The sequence below is a fragment of the Mixophyes fleayi genome, chromosome 5 (assembly GCF_038048845.1).
Source record: "Mixophyes fleayi isolate aMixFle1 chromosome 5, aMixFle1.hap1, whole genome shotgun sequence".
NCBI classification, from domain to species: domain Eukaryota; kingdom Metazoa; phylum Chordata; class Amphibia; order Anura; family Limnodynastidae; genus Mixophyes; species Mixophyes fleayi.
Genome location: NC_134406.1, coordinates 224,413,587 through 224,433,286, shown reverse-complemented (window position 1 = coordinate 224,433,286; position 19,700 = coordinate 224,413,587). Strand labels below are relative to the sequence as shown.

The following is a 19,700-nucleotide window of genomic DNA, read 5'->3' as shown; positions in this document are numbered from 1 at the left end:
AGACTTGGGGCTTAGCAGATGAGATGGTTTTCTGTTATCTAGAGGACCATCTCTAAAATTCAAGAATATATTAAATTACATTTAAATATTACAGCAGTCATTCTCCTCCTCAGATTGTTTAGTAACTCTCCTCAAAATCACTGTAGGAGAAGGCACTTAGTGATTATTTTCTACATGTCATGTATGGAATAAGAATATGAATAGTTTTTATTTTTTTCTGTGTTTTGCACATTTTTGCAGTGGTCGAATTGGGCCGGTATAGGACAATATATCACACTGGCATTTCTACCTACTGCTCCTCTAGCTCACCACTTGATCAGTTGTCAAACACATTTGTCTCAAATGCATAAGCCACAGTGGGTGAGCTAGTTATATAGGCCTCAGTGCATTTCACTCTGTAGAAAAATGGCTTCCACTTAATTCAGTCAGCAATAGAGACACAATGTAAGATGAAAGTTAGGTCACCTGAAGCTGATGTTCTGGCAAAACTTTATTTAGGAGACTCCCCTTCAGCAGAATGAACAAATTAAGAGTTCTACTATTTACTATGTCTTCATTACTCAATGCTATTCTCATCATCTATCTCAGGACACAAGCAGGCACTTTAGTGATAGAGCGAGATTGCAGGGTGCAATTGGAAAGTGAAATCTGGTCTGTATATTTAGCTGTCTGTGTTAATCCTATGATCTATAGATTGGTGCAAACTGCACAGGACCACTGCTCTAGTTCATACTTGCAGAATTTGGCACTAAGCTATCCCGGAGGGGGCTCAGTCATGGGGGCACGGCCATGTGAATCGCATTGCTAAGCCCCATCCCCTGTCAAACTTTCCCAATTTCGGCCTATTACAGCAGGAGACGGGGACGGGATGACGCGATTAGCCCTTCCCCCGCCTACTTCACCAACAAAGAGGGAAGGCTGCGGGAGGTTGCCCTGCTATTCCAGTAGAACTCCCAAAAATTTGGGAGTCTCCCAGAAAATCTGGGAAAGGAGACACCTATGCACTAGTTCTGCATACTGGATGTTATTCTGAGATTCTGTTCTGTGTGTGTGACATATGGGAGGTGAGGGACACAGAGAGGATATCACTTAATCTGTCTTTGTAGTTTACTAAATTGTGTTGTAAATCATCTAAAGTTAGGGCTAAAATTAATTTAAACCTATCAAATCTCATAAAGCTTCGGAGGATAGGTTGCCCCGTCCTTTTGGTTACTTTCACCATACCACCACTTCTACCCATGTATATGTATCAATCCCACAGGAAGTCAGCATTCAAAAAAATGCAATAGCAAAAATATTTACTCTATGTAAAAAGGCAGCAACAAAATGTAGAGCCGAATGCAGAACATCGCTAAACAATTTATTTGGAATAAATATTTTTGCTATTATATCATACATGCCAACTCTCCCGCAATGTCCGGGAGACTCCCGAATTCAGGGTAGGTCTCCCGGGAGAGCTGGCAATTCTCTCGCATCTGCCCACTTCAGGGCCGATATGGAGGGGTATATGGGTGGAGGGGGCAGGGCTTAGCAAATTGCAGCATTTTGGCCCTTAGTGACATAATGCCTGCTTTGGGTCTTTTTACCATTGTAAAAAGACCAAAACAGGCAGTATGCAATTTGCAAAGCCCCACCCCTTCTGTCCTCCCCACAATGAGTGATCAATCAGTGATCTTGCTAGGCAAAAGTAGGAAGGTATGATTATATATATATATATATATATATATATATATATATATATATATATATATATATATATATATATATATATATATATACACACACACACACACACACACACACACACACACACACACACACACACACACTAATGGAGGTTAAGGCTTAGAAAAATCTTCATGAGAATGCAGACTATTCAAAGCACATTTACTGGAGAGATACGCTGATACAATGACTGCACAATAAAACAAGGGTAACCATGGAATACTTTTCTAGCTATATGCTAAATATACATCTCCAAGTAATGAGAAGGTGCTGGTAGATATAAAATAGGTGGCACCAGAGAACTTTCGGATGATAGTTGTATACAAAGAAAGGGAGCAGTCAACGTGAATGTCAGTGAGTTGTTAAAAAATGCTTATTAGGAGTAAATCTGTATTTCGGTGCGTCCATCATCTTCATCCTCAGCCAGCCACCTTAATTGAAGAAGATATAAAAGATTAGTTGTACAGCAACAATCACACATGTAATATACATATATAAAATTGTATTAAAATAGACCTACTGGAGTATATTTCCAGGGCGCTTCTAGGTGTATAATCACAGCTGTGCAACATCAATGTGGACTGACATCACAGGTAATTAACATATGGAACAGCCAATCATTTAACAGGAATGCCTAGGACCAGCCTATTTATAAGGACCCATGTGTATTACACACTCATACTACTTCTGATGAAGCCAATGTGTCGGTGAAATGCGTTGATTAACACATTTGAGGATAACATACTTGATTGAGGTACTTTACACCAAAAGACTCTTATTTCCCTTGTGACATTCTATTCTGAAGACCAGCAAAGAGTGGTAACTATGAATCTCTACCATCGCCGCATGCAAAGCTGAGACTCAACACTGCCGGGAGTTTTGCAACACATCTGAAGCCAGGAAACAACATGCGGCCAGCACCAGAGGGACGATCTTATGACCAGAGAATCTGGACAGTATACCTGAAAGTGGGGTAAGTTTGATTTACCGACAACCAGCTTACCGTCCACTATCGCTTGTGATTAAGACTATTCCACCGTATATTCTGTATGTGAACAGTTATCGTTCTGCAGACAAATTAGACATTTCAATCAGTCACTTGAACTATCAGAATTATTGTGCTTTTGGAATCAACAGTCCCAAAGATTTTTGGAGACATTTAAAGATTGTTGCTTATCAGCATATGTTTGGACAGTTGTGGTCTGTTTTGGTCCCAGGAAACTATTATACTATTTTATTTTTATCCACTTAGTAGTGATCACTCGTTTGTTGATATTATTGCTATATCCTATATGTGATGTTTATTCATACACCAAATATATTTAATTTTATATACACTTAAGCTACATCATTTTTCAGGGAGACACTTACAGGCGCCCTGGGAATATACTCCATTACTACTGTTCATTAAAGTAGACCTCTTTCCTGAATGGAGTGAAGGCTGTCTTTATCTGGGCTGAATCAATATTCATGAGAATATGTCATCAATTACTAGGAAATAGTAACGTCACTGAGGCATGATGAACTTTGTGCCTCATGTCCCAATGATGTTACTGGTTTTGAGTGAATGTATCCCTAATGCCTCAGTGATGTCACAAGTTTCTGGTGACATGATAGGCTGAATATTGACTCTGCCCATAGTATGGCTGCCTCCACTGTGTGTATATGATGGGTCAAATTTAACCGGATTGTGCAAGTTGTATTTTCTACAGGCAATCTCTAATTAGGTGTCCAGGTATTGTAGGTATCCTTCTTTAAACTACAGGTATCTATACATACATATGAATTTGAATTGAATGATCGAACTCATAGATAGTCATTCAGATACACTTCAGGGGCTGCCAGGGCGGCCCTCTAGCCTTCAAAAAGGCTGAATATTACCCTGAATCTCAGTAATAAGTTATAACAGTACACTGAGTCAAAGAAAGACACACCTATCAGTAACAACATATCAGCAGGCATTTTAAATAAGTGTTACAAGCTAGAACAAACAAACAAAGGAGCTAAGGGCCACAGGTAAGGGGCCGGAGGGCCGCCTGTTGCCTATCACTGATATAACTCATAAACAACTTTGTCAGTGAATATTTTTTCTACACATGCAGAACAACAGTGATTGAACATGTGTATAAATTGGTGACCTTTCAGTCTTCTTACATAGACATAGGCATACAATTGTTCTCAAGCATTGGATGATCAAAATCAGCCCCATTTATGAATTATATTTTATATTGTTTTTAGTTGTTCATGTGCAACAAATGTTGTGGTAATAAATGAAGCTATATGTGTAGACAAATTATAAAGCAGAAATACTGTGCAAACAACCAGACCCAAACGCCTATATAAATGAAAGAAAAATGTTTGATTACAAAATGTATAAAGGAAGAAGAATTTAACCGAAAACAAACTCTATACTGATCACTGAATGCTAAGTAGCAGGTGAGCAGCTATTCCTTAGCCCTATTTGGCATTGTTGGACTATTACAGACATGAGGGCACCCACCGAATCAGGGAGAACACTAAACACCGGGTAAATACCATTCACTATTATTGTGTAGCTTATTGAACACCATCCAGTGCTGAATTGTCACTCTTGGATGCAGTTATCCTTTAACCTTTACCTGTTACAGGAGAACAATGTCATTTCATTTGTAGATAGCGTGATGACCTCAATTTTTTCCAGGAACCAACCACTACCTGCTCGCCAGAATAATACATAACAGGAATTAATATACAAAGAAGCAAATCTAGTAAAGTACAATAGAGCACAGCAGAGAGGGTAAACATGTCATGGCCATGTAATTGTCAATGTTACTCTGCTTCAAATTAATTTTTTACATTTTTTTGTTAATATAATTTCTTGTTTTGCCACAGTTTGTATTATTGGATTATATTTAAAGGTTAGACATGCAAACATGCTTATGAACTAATGTACAAATGAACTGATCTAAACTCATCCTACATTAATACAGAAGGCCCACAGAATAATGTATGTGAGTCATAGTGTACTTCACATAACAAAACTGTTGCGTATCTTTGGATGTGTCACTGTTTTGCAGCCTCTGAACCAGTGCTATCCATAGTCAATAGAGATGATCAAACCTACTGAGGATTCCAGGGCAGTGTTAAGACCCTAGTGGCCACAAAGTAAAATATTAAATATATGGGCCAATATATCTTGGCAAAACACAGATCGAATTAGTGTTATTGTTGGGTCTATAGTACATTCAGATTGAAGACTTGGGATAAAACTATGGCTAGGTAAGAGCTGGGATAAAATTGTTTGGTTGAGGTTGATTATTTTGCTTTTGTAGTTTGGTCCAAGAGATGTAATAAGATAAACTAAACAGGGGTTTGTCTTGAGTTCCTTGGACACCACAGGGCTGAGACTGAAGCTACTAGAACCTCTCTTATCTGGACTCCATGACAACGAGTCTTAATATGATCCCCCTGTCCTGGTGGGCCTAGTGCAAATGTCTTTTATGCTTCTTTATTAAATCTGCACTAGACTGAACAAAATATATTGATGTAAATTAGGTCCTGTGGCTGAATCATTAGTCCTAGTTGAAGAGGTCCTGTCACTATTACTAGGAAGAGGTCCTGTCACTATTACTAGGAAGAGGTCCTGTCACTATTACTAGGAAGAGGTCCTGTCACTATTACTAGGAAGAGGTCCTGTCACTATTACTAGGAAGAGGTCCTGTCACTATTACTAGGAAGAGGTCCTGTCACTATTACTAGGAAGAGGTCCTGTCACTATTACTAGGAAGAGGTCCTGTCACTATTACTAGGAAGAGGTCCTGTCACTATTACTAGGAAGCGGTCCTATCACTATTACTAGGAAGAGGTCCTATTACTAGGAAGAGGTCCTATAACTATTACTAGGAAGAGGTCCTGTCACTATTACTAGGAAGAGGTCCTGTCACTATTACTAGGAAGAGGTCCTGTCACTATTACTAGGAAGCGGTCCTATCACTATTACTAGGAAGGGGTCCTATTACTAGGAAGAGGTCCTATCACTATTACTAGGAAGAGGTCCTGTCACTATTACTAGGAAGAGGTCCTGTCACTATTACTAGGTAGAGGTTCTGTCACTATTACTAGGAAGAGGTTCTGTCACTATTACTAGGTAGAGGTTCTGTCACTATTACTAGGAAGAGGTCCTGTCACTATTACTAGGAAGAGGTCCTATTACTAGGAATAAGTCTTATCACTATTACTAGGTAGAGGTCTTATCACTATTACTAGGAAGAGGTCCTATCACTATTACTAGGAAGATGTCCTATTACTAGGAAGATGTCCTATTACTAGGAAGAGATCCTATTACTAGGAAGAGGTCCTATCACTATTACTAGGAAGAGGTCCTGTCACTATTACTAGGAAGAGGTCCTGTCACTATTACTAGGAAGAGGTCCTGTCACTATTACTAGGTAGAGGTTCTGTCACTATTACTAGGAATAAGTCCTATCACTATTACTAGGTAGAGGTCTTATCACTATTACTAGGAAGATGTCCTATTACTAGGAAGATGTCCTATTACTATTACTAGGAAGAGGTCCTGTTACTAGGAAGAGGTCCTATCACTGTTACTAGGAAGAGGTCCTATTACTAGGAAGCGGTCCTATCACTATTACTAGGAAGAGGTCCTATTACTAGGAAGAGGTCCTATCACTATTACTAGGAAGAGGTCCTATTACCAGGAAGAGGTCCTATCACTATTACTAGGCAGAGGTTATTTCACTATTACTGGGTAGAGGTCCTATCACTATTACTAGGAAGAGGTCCTATTACTAGGAAGAGGTCCTATCACTATTACTAGGCAGAGGCCCTATCACTATTACTAGGCAGAGGCCCTATCACTATTACTAGGCAGAGGCCCTATCACTATTACTAGGCAGAGGCCCTATCACTATTACTAGGAAGAGGTCCTATCACTATTGCTAGCTAGAGGTCCTATCACTATTGCTAGGAAGAGGTCCTATCACGATTACTAGGTAGAGGTCCTATCACTATTACTTGGTAGAGGTCCTATCACTATTACTTGGTAGAGGTCTTATCACTTTTACTTGGTAGAGGTCCTATCACTTTTACTTGGTAGAGGTCCTATCACTTTTACTTGGTAGAGGTCCTATCACTATTACTTGGTAGAGGTCCTATCACTATTACTAGGTAGAGGTCCTATCACTATTACTAGGAAGAGGTCCTATCACTATTACTAGGAAGAGGTCCTATCACTATTACTAGGTAGAGGTCCTATCACTATTACTAGGTAGAGGTCCTATCACTATTACTTGGTAGAGGTCCTATCACTATTACTTGGTAGAGGTCCTATCACTATTACTTGGTAGAGGTCTTATCACTATTACTTGGTAGAGGTCTTATCACTATTACTAGGTAGAGGTCCTATCACTATTACTTGGTAGAGGACTTATCACTATTACTAGGTAGAGGACTTATCACTATTACTTGGTAGAGGTCTTATCACTATTACTAGGTAGAGGTCTTATCACTATTACTTGGTAGAGGTCCTATCACTATTACTAGGTAGAGGTTTTAACACTGTTAACACTATTAATATGTATTGAAAAGCTGTTACATTTTGTGCATAGTGATGCAACACATAAAGAGAAATACAGTATAGTTTACCTGTATTAATAGATATGATATTCAAATAATGGGCGGGTAAAGATTTGAAAAAACAGGTAACATTTTAACTGCAGTTCTCCAGTGATGATAAAAAGTGATTGGTTGTACAGTATATCTGGCACTTTATAATTACATAATAATATAATAATAATAATAATAATAATAATAATAATAATAATAATAATAATAATAATAATAAGAATAATAATAAGAATAATAATAATACCGGTAAGTAAGGTATAGTTATTATTTTCTTTTAAATTCAGAATATGTTTGGGTATGTGAAATCCTCTTGCATTGTTAGTACCTTATAAACAGATCTTACAGGTACTCAATTATTTCATGCAATGCTTTGTTTGATTTCAGTTAATTTTCTGTCCCAGTAAATAGCATTGCTCACTTGGCTGCCCTCAATTGGCTGTGCCTGAGGGATCTCTACCTTAGCTTATTAGGAAAAATGATTTCCCTTCATTGTGCCCTGGACAAATGTGAGAGCTTAGAAGTCTATGTATGTGAGGTTCACCTTTGGTGACACGTATAAATGACACAGAAATTTCCAAAGAATTTCCAGCTGCAGATGAGTTTATTCCAGGTCACAGTTCCATTTACAGACTACCCTGTTCTGCATTTTAACTTTTAGAGTTGTACAAATGCTTATCTGTCCATTTACATTTTGTAAACTGTTCTAAAACCTTTCTTTAAAGTGCAACTAAACAAAAAGGTAAAAACGCTTATAAAACACCACTTTTAAGGCATTTATTCATTTGTTTGATAAAAGGGTCATATATCTCAATTTACAGCATTTCTACTCTCTTCTCTATACTTTTGCTGACTGTTATGTATACATGCATAAAAAGCTACCATGAAAATAGGTATTTGTTTCTCTAATTCTATGTTTCTACAACGTTGGGCATGCATAGATAACAGATTGCTGCTATTCAAACCATTTTTTTTAGGGTCATTCACAAAGCTATAAAAAATGTGGACACAGCGGGCCTGATTCATTAAGGAAAGTAAGGCAAAACATTCTGGACAAAACCATGTTGAAATGCAAGGGGTGCACATTAGTTTAATATTTTGCACATAAGTTAAATACTGGCTGTTTTTTCATGTACCACACAAATACGTGATAGCTTTATTTTGTACACTGAAATTTAAACTTGATCTAGGACATGCCTTACCCCAACTATAAATCTGTCCCAACATTTTAAATTTAACCACCCCCTCCATTGCAACATGGTCTTGCCAAGATGCAAAGTTACTAATTTTCTTTGCTTTACTTTCCTTAAAGAATCAGGCCCAGTGTGTTTTTATCCCAAATGTACATACATGTTTTTTGTCGTAACCATACACTATTGGGAATTGTGCAGTGTAAATGCTCTACGCAAACATTTGTGTAATTGCAGGCTGCAATTTGAATACACGCAGGGTCGGACTGGGACACCGGGGGGCCGGGCTATCCCCCGGTAGGCCCCGATCCTGATCGTTCCCCTCTTTGTTGGTGGGGGGGGAGAGGGTAACTTTAAAAAAAAAATAACACTCACGTGACTGCGGCGCTCCCCGACTTCTGTCTGCTCTGTTCACACTAAATATTGTGCGTGACTTCATCACGCCCAACGTTCAGTGAGGAGCGGTGCAGAGAGGAGTTGACAAGAAGAGAGAAGACAGAAGAAGAGAAGAAAGAAGCCAATATAAAAGGTAAGTGCAAGAACGGAAGCAAGGGGGAGTAAAGGCAGCATGGCAGCGAATAAAGGGGGAGCACAGACAGCATGGCAGCGAGTGAAGGGTCAAAGGCAGCATGGCAAAGAGTGAGAAGGGGCAAAGGCATCATGGCAGAGAGTGAAAAGGGGCCAAAGAAGCAAGGCAGAGAGTGAAGGGGGACCAAAGCAGCAAGGCAGAGAGTGAAGAGGGGCCAAAGCAGCATGGCAGAGTGAGAAGGGGGTCCAAAGCAGCATGGCAGAGTGTGAAGGGGGGCCAAAGCAGCTTGGCAGAGTGTAAAGGGGGGCCAAAGCAGCATGGCAGAGTGTGAAGGGGGGTCAAAGCAGCATGGCAGAGTGTGAACGGGGGACCAAAGCAGCATGGCAGAGTGTGAAGGGGGGTCAAAGCAGCATGGCAGAATGTGAAAGGGGGCCAAAACAGCATGGCACAGGGTGATAATGGGGGACCAGGAAAAGGGGGAGCAAAAGCAGCATGGAGGGCGCAATTTGATCATAAGGAGGCACAGCGTGGTGATGAAGGGGCACAGTAATGTGTGCGTGATGGCACAGCGGGCTTGTGGCAATGTAATGTGTGTGTGGCAGGTGGTGGCTAACTATTGGTTGCTATTTTGTTTGTGGGGTGATGGTGGGGCACTTTAATTTTATAGTGGGGACTATTAATTTGAAGATGAGGTGGTTTGGGCGCTATTAATTGAATGTGGGGCTGAGTTTGAGGAGCATGAGATCTATTTATTAAATGTGAATATGAATTCTTTAATGGCAGTGACGGTTGCAAGAAATAGGTATATTTATTATACGTAAATGCTATTAATTTATTGCTGGGGCTGTCTAGAGGGAGGGAAATAGATTTATTTATAAAATGGGAATACTATTACTTTAATGTTGGGGCTGGAAGAAGGCCTAAGTATTAATAGTGGGTCCTATTGATTTAACGCCGGGGCTGGTTGGAATTTTCTAAATGTATTCATTTTGTTTTCAAAATAGGGCCCCCAACATTCCAGGATCCAGACAAGCTGCAACTAAAGAAACCAGCAGCCACAGGTGGTGAAAGTGAAAGAACAGGTAGGACAGTCTGTCAAATGTTCTGAGTCTAGTGGGACAATCCCGATTTTTGGTGACTGTTCTGCCCAATCTAAGGGGCAGATCAAGACTGTGTATTCTTTATATACACACTGCATTCATTATATACTACACTATGGTGCTAGCTGTCCTTCATGGGCTGACCACTCCCCCTCTAGTGTCTGGTCTCGCCTCTTTGATGGCTGGCCACACCTCTTCTGGTGGGCCCCTAGCTTTGCTGTCCCCCGTGGGCCCTTTATGCCCCAGTCCGACACTGAATGCACGTATGTCTGACTGAACAGTCACTTCAAAAGTGCAGCTTACTATTGCTTTAGGACCACACCCTTAACAGATTTCAGCTTTTCAGTATTCTATATTGTTCATTTGAATCTCATTTATCTGTGTAGAGGATATAAGTCATGAGTGTAAGTGGACAACAGACACCATTAAAGCTCAATAAAGAAAAACTCCACAACCCCCAGCACAAAAAGAAAGACAAAGCCTATTCTTCTTGCCTCTAATACTGCTTCTCAAACTACCTACTTCCCCTCTGGTTTCTTATTTCCTTTCTGATGCAATTTCCGACACAGCTGCTGGCATTTTTGAAATCTGGCACCAATTGGCGTTCCGGGGTCTTATTCTACATCACAAAGCACTAGATTGACAACTAGATCTCCCAGCATGCTTCAAGCTTAGCTAAGGCTACTCCAAGTGCTCAGCTAATTAAGGAAATACATTATTTCAGTGCTGTGTGTGATCCTTATTGTCTATAATAAAATAGTATGATTGTGTCCTGGGGTCAGGTCATGTTCGCTAACTTTAATGTCTCATAACTATTCAAGATTATGCAGTTGTATTATTAACACAATCAATGGTCAGTTCATGTTGGGTAGTTATTGTCCTATGTGTGTGCAAAGTATAATACATTTTATTATGATCATATCCATTTCTCTGGTCATGTTGGGGGTATAGTGCCCGATGCCTCTATAAAGTGTAATATAATTGTATTGTGTCCATTTAAAGTTCTTAGGTCATATGGGTACATGTAGTGTCATATATGCATAGAGTGTTTTGGATAGAAGATATACATTCACTTTCCAAGAAGCAGTATGTACTCATTTTCAGCATAAGTAAGTATGGTCATGCAAATTTTGAAGAGGCATCATTCAAGAATGTGAAGTGTTCCTAGTTGCCTAAAGGGAGGCCTCACAGTAAATTTAATTATAAAAACAAGCAAAGCAAAACATTAATGACAATAACTGGTTACAAAAGTATTCACCCTTCTTGCTAAAATAAACCCTGCAACAAATGGTTGTCTTCACGGGCCACATAATTAATTGGGTGGAGTTCACCTGTGTACAATGAAAGTCTTTGAATTTATTTAAAAATAAATACACCTTTCTGCAAATTGTTGTAGGCAGCAAAATGTTGAGTCATCTCAGGGTGGACAATAATGACGTTTTGTAACCTTAGACATAGGATTATGTGATTTCAGAATCCCTTTGACTCTGATACCACAGCAACATTAATGTTTTCAATGATTTACTGAATAGTCAAGCAAAAGGATGGTTGTAGTGAGGGTAAGGAGCTTCAGTTACCTTCTGCAGTGCAGCAGCAGGGTAGACTGCTCCTGGGCAAGCTGAGACTATAGAGGTGCAGAGTTCCTTCTAGCTGTCCCATCCAAATCAATACACAAGTCTTACAACACATTGTTACCAAGTGTTCTGCCTATAATGGCTCTTCTCAAGAAACCATGATAGCTCTAGAAGACATGGCAGATCTACCCCAAACAAAATATTACAGTTACAGATGGAAAAGTTTTATTGTTGAACTTAACTGAACTGGATCACTATTTGAGTAGAACGTCATCATTTTGTATGTGTGTGTGTTAGGGAATTTAGACTGTAAGCTCCAACGAGGCAGGGACTGTTGTGAATGAGTTCTCTGTACAGCGCTGCGGAATTAGTGGCGCTATATAAATAGCTGATAATGTTGGTGAATTTTCCATTGAAGTGAATAGATTCAGTTATTATGTGTTGTACAACTAAAGTGTACTACACATGTATACATATCAGGCATCACATGCACTTAGAAGAAACTATCCTGCCTTAAGTAAGCTGCAAATCTTATTGTTGAGAGTGGACATACACAAAGCATAAAATAATAATATATAATATACACTCAAAAATGGATGTAAGTGTAGTTTGACTCTGTCCTGCAGTTATGAACTGTAGTTCCAAGATGTGGTGAATTTTGTTGTATAGTGGGTACAAATATCAGCTCTCAGTTATCACAGTGGTTTTGCTGGAGATGTCACTCCATGTAATATTGCATATTATAGGAACGTACACATGCTATGAATGCCTTACAGGACAAATCCATTAGAGTAAATTAGTTGCATAGTAATATTTTTTTAATATATAAAACATTATCATTTAATAAATAATACATATTGTCAGATGATGGAAACTCACCCAATCCTTTCCCATCATGCCCTATTTCAATATGAGAGATTCTTCCTATATTCTTTGTGGTGATTTTGAATGTATCATCCTGTGTATGGAATAAAAACAAGAACGATAAAAAATGATGTGTTGCATAAAGATACTATCGCACAGCAATTATAATACATCATGTGATTTTTATATACTGTCTCTTGTTCACATAGCTCACCAATATGTTTTTGAAGAGTTTGCCATGTGCAGTAATCACAAGTGACATTTCCAAAGAACTTCATAAAGGCCTATATATTAATTGCTATCAGTATATACAGGTATAAGTCAGTACACAAATTGTTACACGGAACGGTCGCGAAAGTACTACTCTGCGCCGATGTAACATTACGGATTTCTCTTCGCCCCCATAGGGGTGCCTGAAGAAATGTGCAATGTTGAGGTACCATAGTATCATATGCAATGTTTGGAGAAGCATTGCAGCTAATTGAATATGCCACTAAGATTTGTCCCTGGAATTTTGAGCTGTTGAAAGCAATTTTTCAACAACGTCCAACTATCCAATACAATTCCTCCTATTATGTATATGTAATGCAATGCCCTTTATCTAATCTTATTCTCTGGGACTTATAATGTAACTTTCATTAACCATTAGTAATTAAAATACACAAGAATGACTTATACCTATATTCGGTGAACATATCATAACAAACATGCCCAAAGATCAGCCTAGACTAGTAGCATGCTTACAGCACCTGCACACCACAGATAGCCCCTGGAAATTCTATTCAAAAGTTTGCAAACATGAAGTGCAGTACCTTCTGTAATAAGCCAATAATAAGAACTCTCTGTAGACAGCAATATCAAGCAACAGCAATATTAAGCAGTAGATCATTGGCTTAGTGATATATTTATTGTGTTCAAAATATAAAATGGGATAAATTAGACTATACCCCAGATTCGCCCCAAACTGTTTTACAATGCTCTAATCGGGACTGTCCTGTGAAACTCAGGACGATTGGAGGTAATATGGTATTCTTATGCCATAATGAGATTTACACTGAACACTGGTATAGGGCACTTCATTTTATCACCTGGTACACTGGACAGGTGGTAATGGACACCTGTTATCTTCATTGTCATTCATGGGGGGGAATTCACTTGGCCGGGTTACAGCCGAAAGTAACGAGGCCTGCACACTATTACCGATATTACGGTAATAGTGCACATTATTACCATTTATAAAGTAGTCTTTAAACGCTGGTGTTTGCTCGTTGCTCAGGGAGCCACGAGCAGAAATCAGGGTTAAAATTAATATAGTATAATATAATATATGATAGTTAATATAATTAACGACGCGTTGAATGCGGTCAAATTGAAATCCCCCCATGGAGTCTAAAAATGAAAAGCAGTGTAAATGTTGTTTTTGGGATAAAGTTCATCGTCATGGCAAAGAGAGACTTTGAAATTAATTGCTATTCATCTGATCACTCTTCATGACATTCTGGAGTACATGCAAATTGCCATCATAAAACCTGAGGCAGCTGACTTTGTGAAAAATAATATTTGTGTAATTCTCAAAACTTTTGGCCATGACTGTAGTGTTGGATACACATCTGCTTCATTCATGTAAAATAAGTATTTCTGTACTGCGCAGTCGCAACAAATAAATATACACCTATATCTTTACGGAAATTTGATGGGTCTTCACTCCTTACGACTGGAGAGGCAAAGGGAAGGGGTGGTAGAGCATTATCTGGGAACAGTAAGGATATGTCCATGTTATTATGATTAAGGCAGATGATGAGGAGGATGAAGGCAGACCTGGACACATGTCCAGAGGTCATATCTCTTGATAGTGCTAGAAGGATGACGCAACAATGCACAATGATGATAATGATGATAATTATTATTCACATTTATTTATATAGCACCAGAATATCCTGTAGCTCTTTACAATTGGGAACAGCACAGTAATAAAACGTGATTGGGTATTACAGAGAGGGAGATAAGACGACCCTTCTCGCAAGCTTACAATGATGATGACAATCAGCAGCTCTAGCTAGCTGCTTCTGATTGGCTAAATACGGAATGACTCTACTGCTGACTGTACTTAAATTATTATTGTGGCCGCTATATTATATGAAGTCACAGTGCCCTATTAATTGATATTTAATTTGAAATTGTGGCAAAAAAGAAGATTGCCATTTCATTTTTAAAGGAGAAAACAGATGTTTCTCTCTCTCTTAATTTAATTTGTATTGATATTTTACATTTAATTACATTTTATATGGTAAATGCAACTTACAATTTATTAATAATACTGTTAAGATACTATTCTCATGTAAGTCCAACTCTATAAGAGCCCCTCAGTATATAACGGCCTTTTCAAAAAATATTCTATAGTTTTTAGAGGCTAAGGATTATAATTAATTCCAACGAACACTTAAATTATTCAAGAATCATGAAACATTCTTCCCATAAACCACTTTGTTTTACAAAGAAATGTTAGCGAGAGAAGAACAAGTGGCAAACGTCAGCTTCTGTCCTAGTACAATCACATTGATTCTATCTTCAAATACCTAAAGTATGCGAACAGAAATAATTGTTGAGAGGGATTAAGTGCTTTTAATGGGCAAATAAAAATAATTAGACGTTTTACCAACAGTGAGCTATATATGCAAAATGTTCAGAATGAGTAAGGCGAAATGCAATACACATGGTTTCACTGCATGTGTGATTTCATTATTAACCTACATGTATTTTGTGATATCCTCTTCATATAATACAAGATAATTATAGAGGAAGAACACTGGGAATCTCAATCAGAATTTGGTATGTGCATCTGGTCAGTCTGTGGTTTATAACAAGTCACTGATGTGTCAAACAACCTTGGCAAATAGCTACCTAGCTATATCTTGTGTTATTTGGCACAGAAGCTGCTAAACGTTCCTTATTGTAGGGGATTGTCTCAATATTTTTTAAAAAAACATTCACTGGAGACTTTTGTGTCTAAGAATGTCCTTATTTTTCCAAAATGACCAAATACACTGGTTCTCTTCTATTGTTCTAATGGGGGAAGTCTATCCATCTGCTGTTATTTTATATGAAGTATAAGGTAAGTTTATTAAAATGATATACTTAAGATATAAAAAAAAATATGTTTTAGGGATTGCGTTCTTTTCAAAAGTGGGACTATGTGGCTCTTTCAGGGCGTATTATTTGTTAAGCTTTAATGATACACAACCCTTTTCTTACTATACAACCTGTACCAAGTCCTTAACAAAACACATATATATCGCACCAGGAAAATCCCTCCCTAGGATCTGGTTGTTGCACCACTATATCTATCCATATCTCATTATTAGGCAACCATGGAACCCAGAGATGGTGCACCCACACATTTAAACCAAATTTTCAAATGAACAGAGAAACAACGTGTCTTCACTGGGGCACTCACAGGACATGATTAATAATAAAACATAATTAAAGTTTATTAGTATACATTAAAACTTGATTGTTACATTTCATAGAGCAGTGAAATATTAAAAGATGAAAAATTAAAAATGTATCCGAAAAAGTGAATTTCTATAAACTGTTAAGACTAGCAAAAACTGCTAGTACGTGCTGCCCTCTCAATTGTCCTAAATATAAGATAATAAATGGTGTAAAGATATAAGTTCTGTCTGTGGCACTTTTCAGATATACACAGATCAATCATTATGTTGACTCCCTGACAAGGGTTAAAAACCTGCTCCAAGCAATTTCTACCTTATACACACATATGTCATATGTCTGTCAAGACCACTGAACCCAGGAGTCATCTCCTTGATGTATGGATTGCTCAACTCAGAAAAGGATTACAGTACAAAAGCAAACAGAAATCTGTCTTGTGCGATCAATTTTAGCATATAGTATTTTGTATCCGGGATCCTTAGTCTCTACACAGATCACACAGTACTTGTCCTCCCCACACAAATTATTTTTCCTTTCCTCTCTCTCCCAGTTTATTTCGGTGGGTTGTTAGATCTTTATGCTAGAAGAGTGTTGGATACTCTTCTGGTTCTTTATTGTTATTACATTATTCTCTAACTGTTATCTCTTTGCTGTTTAGAAAACTAAAATAATTCCTGCTAAAAAACAAAAGCAAAAAAACTCTTCTAAAACTACCCCAATGTCGAGTCTGTATGTTTTATATTAGTCCATACAGACATTTTTTCTGAAGCTTTTATGGTACTTTCAGTGTGCTTACATTTCTGTATGTGCGCAAATATTTATTTTTCCCACCTACTTCTAGGGTTAAGCTGAGATGTTACTATCTATTAAACTGAATATTTATCATATTGTTCCAAATTATGGGTGATCACTGACTACATTAGGCAATACCTTTTAGAAATAAAACAGTTATCTAGATGGACCAATTAGTCTTTGTCTGCAGCATAAATGCTATGATTCCATGTAATTTATATATAAGGAAACAACTGGGTTTTGATACACATGGCCATTGTAGAAAAGTTTGAAAATCTGTGCTGCTACAGTAATAGATGACGATTTATAGAACTGAATGTAAGGAAATCCTAATAGCAGATGTGCTGTGCATTAGTGTAGTGTATATACTGTATATTCAATTCATCTGATGGCAAGAATCAGATAAAGCTCACACCAGAGACTAGTTGTGCAGTTATATTTACTGGCAATGTCTGATGCCTGCAGTGCATTACCCACCTATACAATCTGCTGAGCTGGTCTGGGTTTCTTGACAGTTTTCCAGAGCCATTCTAACTTTTGCATGTAGCTTTCTGCTACAGTAACAATGGTGAGGCCACCATGTCTGCATGCAGTCAATGAGAGGGGTAGCTGTATGTTTGGAGCTCAGGTTGAAGCTCCAACGTGTTTTACTAGAAGTACAGATGTGTCGACCTTTAACTATCCTTTCCCCCTGACATAGCTGTCAGTGGCACTGAGTGATGTGCTTGAACAAAAAACTAATCTCGTGTTAAAGTATCACGAGCTTAGTATTCTATGAAGGGGATGCCAAAGCAGGGGATGCTTCTGTAAAACTGCACTGTGCAAATGTGCCTTATGTATGGTGAACAATGGTTTATATTATTAAACTCAATGGTGTATGTTATTTATTTATTTTTTCTCATGTGGTATAATGGGCTGGGTCTTAGGGGCTTCTGTCCATTATACTGTTACCACTGGAGTTTCAAAGATGCAATTTCAGGGGTCCCAATCTTGTTAATTACCCAGATTCCAAGTAACTTGGGAGTAAGGAGTCCCAGTGTTTTTCAGATTTTGACTGGTAGGCTCTGAGGGGGCATAGTATTTGTGTGCCCACAGCCCATACCGGCAGCAGCTCTGTGTTGACCAGTCTGGGGCTGGTTTTCACTAGTAAGGGGAACCTGTACTTGTTATCTCCTTGTTACAGAGAAAACCAGCTTAGCCCTGGGGCTGATTAATAATTTGAGGAGGGGGCATTCAGGCTGTTTTTAAAATTATTTAGTTAAAAAAGATTGAAAGCAAGGTACAAAATGACATTGGTACATAGGCCACCCAGCAGATGTGCCAAGTATTGCCACTTGTCAGATAAGTGTGAACGTGTCAATCACTGTCACGTGCAACAAAGTGCAAAGAGAGGGATGCTTGTCAGAATTTGAGGAGAACTAAAGTAGGAAAGGTCTTTAGCCAGAATGGTTCCAGTAGTGGGATTGAGACAAACAGATTGAGCTTTGTTAAAGTGGCCAATTAGGGACAGGCATGTGACCATGCGCAGTCATTTGAAACTATTGACCAGAGAGGCCTGAGTTGAAATGTTAGTGATAAGGGTGTTTGAAGTCCACATGGAAGAAGACCTTACCACTTAGCATTTACTCTGGGCTCAACAGTGTTAGTAGTTCATCTGAGAGTGAAGCTTTTTTTATTATTTTTATTGCTACTGAACAAAAGCTTTTTTAATTGTAGATTTACTGGAGATCACCTAATCTTTGACTGAGAGAAATCTCCAGGTACCATTGAGGGTGAAATCTCTGCATCCTATAAGTACACACACAAAAACACACATATGCATGTATACTTTTGGAATAATCTATCTTTAAATTGTATGTTCTTACCTTCCCCCTTTCAAATGGATTATTATCTTGCAGTGGCTGATTTAGCTGGACAGGTCCAAATGAGTTTCCATTATCACTCAATAAAGTGATATAAACATTGGCATCTGTGCCTCCTCCTATTACATCACCCGTGTACACTTTAATTTCATGTTCCACCATTTTTTCTTCAATACTTCCCTTTTCATTGGAGGTAAATGATACATCATGGCTGGGATCTGTATGCTGGTCATGGACAACTTGAGAAATGTGAACTTGTTTCTTTGTCTCTGGTTTGCTGCCCCCAATTGAAAAATCCCTAAGCAAGGAAACGAGTCCAAAAACTATTATTCAGAAATATGAGCAGATACAACTGTTAGAAAACCACACAACACAATAATTTAACATAGGCTAGAACACTTTAACTAGGTTATATACAATTAAGAAAAGTGTTTTATTTAAGAGACAATCTATTAAACAATTACTCATTTATGTTTTCCATAATGGATTGCTTAACTGTCGGAAGACAAAACACACCTATATGAGAGATTCATCTCACAGAAACTTCTTCCAGTGTTCTCTATAAATATATAGGCAGCATGGTGGCTAAGTGGTTAGCACTTCTGCCTCACAGCACTGGGGTCATGAGTTCAATTCTCAATCATGGCCTTATCTGTGTGGAGTTTGTATGTTCTCCCCGTGTTTGCGTGGGTTTCCTCCGGGTGCTCCGGTTTCCTCCCACACTCCAACATCATACTGGTAGGTTAATTGGCTGCTAACAAATTGACCCTAGTCTGTGTGTCTTTGTGTGTGTGACTATATTAGGTAATTTAGACTGTAAGCTCCAATGGGGCAGGGACTGATGTGAATGAGCTCTCTGTACAGCGCTGCGGAATTAGTGGCGCTATATAAATAAATGGTGATGATGATCTATCGACCAAAGAGAAATCTTAGACATTCCAGAATCCACTGCTAAACATGCCTGCTACTTGGAAGCGAATTTACAATAAAGG

General features: G+C 38.4%; 1 protein-coding gene across 1 annotated transcript in view; it reads right to left on the bottom strand.

Moving 5' to 3' along the window:
* Positions 1 to 1,897: 1,897 nt before the first annotated feature.
* Positions 1,898 to 19,700, bottom strand: part of LOC142159527 (lipoxygenase homology domain-containing protein 1-like) — a 77,407-nt gene continuing 59,604 nt past the window's right edge. Inside the window, exons 14-17 of the mRNA XM_075214422.1 lie at positions 18,712 to 19,006; positions 12,620 to 12,698; positions 4,344 to 4,419; positions 1,898 to 2,156 (exon numbers count right to left, since the gene is read on the bottom strand). Of these exons, the coding sequence (XP_075070523.1) occupies positions 2,102 to 2,156; positions 4,344 to 4,419; positions 12,620 to 12,698; positions 18,712 to 19,006 (505 nt within the window). The 3' untranslated portion in view covers positions 1,898 to 2,101. The remainder of the gene's footprint in view (positions 2,157 to 4,343; positions 4,420 to 12,619; positions 12,699 to 18,711; positions 19,007 to 19,700) is intronic.